This window comes from Ammospiza nelsoni, chromosome 3 (assembly GCF_027579445.1).
Source record: "Ammospiza nelsoni isolate bAmmNel1 chromosome 3, bAmmNel1.pri, whole genome shotgun sequence".
NCBI lineage: Eukaryota > Metazoa > Chordata > Aves > Passeriformes > Passerellidae > Ammospiza > Ammospiza nelsoni.
In genome coordinates this window covers 22,284,314-22,290,313 of record NC_080635.1, presented here as the reverse complement: position 1 = coordinate 22,290,313, position 6,000 = coordinate 22,284,314, and the positions used below count along the sequence as shown (strand labels likewise).

Here is a 6,000-nt window from a genome sequence, read left to right as displayed (position 1 = left end):
TCACTACTGGAGTATATCATGCTGTTTTCAGATTTCAGAAGCAAATGCTCAATCATTTCATTTTACTGATGTAGAGAGAAATTGAGAATATTTCAAAATAGTTTTTAATGCTATGACAAGATACACCAGGTAAAGGTTTTGGGGTTTTTTTTAGACCATTTATTAAGAACAATTTAAAATCAAGACTAGTTATTTCCTAGAAGTTTTGCTCTACTTTGACCAAGAATTAGTTCAAGGGATTTACTAGCTTGTGCAGTGTAAGTCAGAGTAGATGGGTTTAGGAGCTGAGACTCTATTTGTCTAACTATAATGGATCTATAAATTAATCAAACTGGATTGACCATAAGGGCAGTTTCCCAGTTAATGTTAATTCATTCTTTAAGTGCATACATAATCAATCACTATTTTAAAATATACTTGGATATGGAATAGTCTGTAACTAAGAGTCCAGACCTTTGAGCTTGACATCCTCAATCTACATTGAACTGGGATGTAAATGGCAGTCCTCATGCACTAGCTGAGGTACTTGGTTAGATACTGCTCCTATTACTTTAGCTGCATACCCTAATTCCATCCCTGCAGGTCTGCAATTGGGCATGATCATCAACATCCAGCTGAGTTGTTGAGGGTGATAGGATGATATTCAAGGACTGAGCCTATTTTCATTGCTTAGTCTTTCCTTGTGAAACAGTAATGTTTTAACTATTCAAATAACAATGCTGGTCCAGGAAGATACATTATTTTTGCAGTGAATCCACTAATGTCATCATGTTACGATGGATAAGAATATCAGAGAAGTTAAAGATATGCAACTGGATATAAATGATTATATGGAATAGTGTAGTGGTAGGGCCCTAGGGCACAACTATACCTTAATCTTCCTGTCCAGTTTCCCTGGGGATTCCCACCAACCTTGTCTCCTGCTGCCCCTGGGACGTGGCTCATCCCTGAGCATGCCTGGGGCTCTCAATTAACCTGCAGGGAGAGCCTGGGCTTGCCATGTTCTCTCCCTGCCCTGGCTGTCTATCCAGGAGGCCTCAACACCTGAGCTCCCTGTGACCTGAACTGCAAACCTGCTCATGACAGAGGTGCCTTGGTCTGGGAGGCCTTGCTGATCCTCTCAGTGGCACTTCATCACCCTGGTGTGAAATAAGTTTCAGATTACCCCACTAACTATTCTGCTAATGCAGTCAGTATATTCTATGCTCCCTGAGTTCCTCCAGAGCTCCAAAGGAGAAGCTTGCATGGATAACAAGCAGCTGATCCTGAAGATACTTAAAAGCTATTTCCTGAGATAACTATGATTTTCACAATATTAGTGCATAGCAATGGGGCATGGAAGTATTCCTTGGTCTTTTGGCAGACATAAATCTTCCGAATGTGATAAAACAAAACCAGCCACCTTCTATGGCACAAGAAAACTTGTGGTAAGGCATATAAGTTTTAAAAAAGCCCAAAACCTAAAAAACAAAACCATCAGCAAATCTTAGAGGTTGGGAAAAGCCACAGATGTGCAGGAGGAGTGTGAAAACACCTCGGTTGTACCTTTCTTCACGTGAATAGGACTCGCTTCACTGACTTCGCTGGGAGCTTTATAAGGGGCTAATATTAACGTGAGGCCAGCGGGAGAGGCCCCCTCTGCCCGAGATCCGGGTGGGTCCGCGGGCACCGCACACAGCGTGCCGTGGGCAGCGGAGCGGGCGGGCAGGGCGCGGGGCCGGAGCTGGGGCAGGGCTCGGGGCCGGAGACGGGGCAGGGCTCGGGGCCGGAGCTGGGGCAGGGCTCGGCGGGCAGGGGTCAGGGCCGGTGCCGGAGCTGGGGCAGGGCTCGGCGGGCAGCGCTCCCGGCGCCGGAGCAGGGGCAGGGCAGCTCTCCCGGTGCCGGGGCAGGGCTCAGCGGGCAGGGCTCGGTGCCGGAGCAGGGGCAGGGCAGCGCTCCCGGTGCGCAGCCGCCGGCGGGCCCCGCGCCGCCCGGAGGAGGCGCTTCCCGCGGCGGCGGCGGCAGCGGCCCCGGCTCCCAGAGCAGCGCTGCGAGCCCGCCCGGCTCCCAGCCCTCGGCGGGATGCGCTCGGAGGCGGCGCCGCAGCTGGACGGGCTGGAGAGGTTCGCCAGCGCCGGCAAGGGCCGGGGGCTGCGGGCGCTGCGGCGCTTCGCCGTGGGCGAGCTGCTGCTGAGCTGCCCGGCCTACGCGGCCGTGCTGACCGTCAGCGAGCGCGGCAGCCACTGCGACGGCTGCTTCGCCAGGTAGGGCCCGGCCGAGCCCGGCTGCTGCGGGCGGCGGCACAGCTTTACCCCTGCTCGGCTCGTGTGCTGCCGTGGCAGCGCGGAGGTCTAAAGTCAAAGCTGGTTTTCCCTGCTCAGCAGCTCAGGAGAGAGAGAGGAAAAGGAAAAAAAAAAAAGTTTTGCTCTTCCCGTGCTCTGGCGGCCGCGTAGACACGTGCGTAACCATCCTCTGGCAGGAAGTTTCATTGATCCGTCTAGTTTTGTAAGAACTTGGTGTTAGCTGGTTTTAATGAAGGTTTGATGAGGGAGAAAGGGTCTGCAATCGCCTAATTCACACCTCACATTCCCTAGTGCGGAGCGAATATCTATGAATGAAATGTATATATCTCCGTATTGAAATATACACAAATACTTGTATGTTACCTCTGTCTGAAACCTTAGTCTGCAAATTACTTTTACTGGGGCGGAGCGCAGGCAACGCAAGAACTTGTTTGTGTCCTGGCTGGGAATAGTGGGACTGGAGTGCTGCCCGCTCCTGAGCGCTTCGGGATTCCTGGAGCTGGAGGGATGCGGGCGCTCGGGTTTGCCGGGACCTCTGCAGCTCCTCCTCACCTGTGGGAAGGGTGAGGAGGTTTTCAGTGTTTGCCTCAAGCCTCTCAATGTGAGCTGCTGCAGGGTGTATTAAGAGGTGTATTGGGGTTAGCAAATTCAGCATGGATATGACACTCTGGCACGGCACACCACGCCATATTTTTAGAAAGTGTAGTACTTTCGTGGCTTCTGACAGCTTGCTGAGGAATTAAGTGCTTACCTGGTTATAACTCAGAGCAAATGTTAATAGTTGCCTCAGCAAAGAAAAACAACTGTTGCAATTGTGCTATTTTTATCCACACATCCCTTTTCTTTCCTCATTACCTTATCTGCCTATGACTTGGTCACTTGATTCAGCCCGCTCTTTGCATATGAGCACCTAATATAGTTCTAGTGAAGCTGGTGAAGCGAGTTCCATTAATTTGAAGAAGGGTACAGTTGGGGTGATTTTCCTCACCTCCTTTACACCTTTTCCCAGCCTGTAAGGTTTGCATTGAAGTCATGTGTTTGGTTTAAGAGTTTTTTGGTTTTTTTTTTTTTTTTTTTTTTTTTTTTTTAACTCTTGTACCTAACCACAAGTTTCCTTGTGCCAGAGAAGCTGTCTGGTTTTGCTTGTCATATTCAGATTTGTCTGCCAAAGGACCAGGGAATACTTCCATGCCTCACTGATGGGAAGTAATACTGTAAGGATAATAGTTATCTCATGGAATAGCTTTTAGTAGTTATCTTCGGGAGCAGCTGCTTGTTATCCATGCAAGCTTCTCCTTTGGAGCTCTGGGGGAGCACAGCAGTCAAGGAACCCTGACTGCAGCAGGACAGCAGTTAGTGCGGTAACCTGAGACTCATTTCACACCAGGGTGATGAAGTGCCACTAAGAGGAACGATGTCTGGGTGAGGTAAGCCGAGCCGGCAGTGCTCAGACATGTGTTCTGTGTCTGTGACTGTTGCATTAGCGCTGAACTAGCACGTACAGATTCCAATCGGTGCTGCTGGCACTTCCAAAGAGCCCTAGCACGGAGGCTGTGGGCTCCACACCAGCCGTGGGAAGGGAAACTCGGCCAAGTTGTCCTGAACGCTTTTGTGGCGACATGGGCAAAATGAGGCTGGGACATTGTATTTGCATGAGATAGTGGTTGTTACTTTAAATACGCGGTTGTAATGTCGCAAGAGGAGTCGTGGTGTTAGCTGGGCTCGCTCAGGTTGCACCTTGTGTGCCTTGCAGATACAATCAGAGGATGCCAGCCTCGCTGGGTTTTATGGGCTCCAAATGCCAACGATCACCCAAATGTTGTACACTGTCACATCACGTAAGGACCCTCGCCCTTGATTTGCTCCAGTGAGCTTACCTCAGTGTAAGGCTATTTATTTTATTTTTTCCTGCGGACATTTTAAAAGCATTCAGTACTGCTGAGAGATCCCTATTGCTGTCATACCAAAATGTCACTTGTTGGGTAACACATGTTCTATTTTTGGTGGGATCTCTTGCAACACATGCACTTTAAAGCAGAAAAGGACCTTCCTCGTGGCAGTTCCCTCTGGTGGGGTATATACAAATATAAAAAAGGAGTGTGTGAGCCCTAGGTCTGCTCAGAATACACAGATATCAGAGCAGACAGGGTGGGGCAGTAAGGGGCTCTCAGGTGACAGGAGGTCAAACAGTATATTTAATAACACAGTATTTTTTCTTGGCTTTTGGAGGCACTTATTCAACAAAGGTCATGCATTCTATAACCAAAGAAGCAGTACAGTTGTCAGAGCAGAACCAAAGGGTTAATATTGGTGAACAGAACAATTTTAAAGTTTGCAAAACACAATAACTTTCGCTCGTTATTCTTTGTATGGTGGCAAAAAATGATGCTGTCTGTCAAAGAGCATAGAGTAACATGTCTTCAAACTCAGCAATTTATCAAGAAAGCAGAGTGCTTTTGCATCATGAGAGTTGCTTTGAAAAATGTGCTTTTGAAAGTCTAATACAGTTTTCATTGTGAAATGCAAAATAGTGTGCAAAAAGTGATCCAGTATACGCTTTTATTTCATTCAGGTTTCTAGAACAGAATAACTTCTGTTTTCTTTTTAAGGAAAGAAGGATTGTCCAAGTGTGGAAGATGCAAGCAGGCCTTTTATTGCAATGTGGAATGTCAGGTACGGGCATGCAATTTGTGAGGGTGGGAGAAGGAGGGTGGGGGTGCAGAACTCCAATTTTTGTTTGTGTGGCATTGATATGCTCTGATTGCAGCTCTGGTTAATAGCAGTCCAGTCAGTTCCAGTATCCCACAGATGCTGATCATGGAGTTGTGCATTGGACAGTTACGGGATTTCGACATGGTCTGCATGAGTCTTTCAAGATCAGTAGCTTCAGGGCTTGGTACCACTGAGACTTTGATTAGAGCTGCCTGTCAACCCACTAATTATGTCTGTATTACTTCTTCCTTTAAGGACAGACCTGATAATTTAGCATTAGCTCACTAAACTGGTAAGAGATCCTGTGTCTAATGGACAAAAATCAAATCACTAAATAGCCATCTAAGGAGAGAAAGAGAGAGTTCTTTTAGGATTTTTTTTTTTTTAGAATATTTGAAATATTTTGAGTATTGAGACTACCACAGCTGATGGTAGTCATGACCATTTGAAACCTATCAGGCTTTCTCCTGAGCTTACTCAGTGTAGCAACTTTTATTCTATTTTGTTTTTAAAGGATGTAGAATGTAAGTTCATACTAATAAAGTAGAGCAATACAAAGATGTCCAAAACATTTGCATGCAGTTTTAACTCTGTTTTTAATTCAAATTAGAGTAAGCATATTTAAAGAAAAGAGAGGAAAAAAAGACAGGATTAGACTATTAGAATCTAGCCTTTTTGGGCCCTCAGCCTGATGGGGAAGAATGATCCAGTTTCTGTGTGGAAAAACCCATCTGGGTTGCTGGTTGGATAACGTGAGCTATGCCAGGTCTGTGCTGCTGGGCACAGAGTGTGGAACAATGCTTATGAGGGATTTGAGTGACCCAAGGCCTGGCATGCCACTGTGTGCTGGCTATAAATAATCCCAACCTTGTCCCACATGTTAACGTGCTCCTGGGTGCATGGGGCCGTGCCAAGTGGTCCCTGTTGTCATTACCTGGTCAGAGATGTCCTGGTTTGTGCTGCCCAGTTCCCAGGCACTTTGGACATGGCTGTTGCTTTTATTTCG

General features: G+C 47.3%; 1 protein-coding gene across 1 annotated transcript in view; it reads left to right on the top strand.

The window, feature by feature from the left end:
* The first annotated feature begins 2,030 nt into the window (after positions 1-2,030).
* SMYD2 (SET and MYND domain containing 2) overlaps positions 2,031-6,000 on the top strand; it is a 29,320-nt gene continuing 25,350 nt past the window's right edge. The window contains exons 1-2 of the mRNA XM_059468155.1: positions 2,031-2,243; positions 4,892-4,955. Of these exons, the coding sequence (XP_059324138.1) occupies positions 2,062-2,243; positions 4,892-4,955 (246 nt within the window). The 5' untranslated portion in view covers positions 2,031-2,061. The remainder of the gene's footprint in view (positions 2,244-4,891; positions 4,956-6,000) is intronic.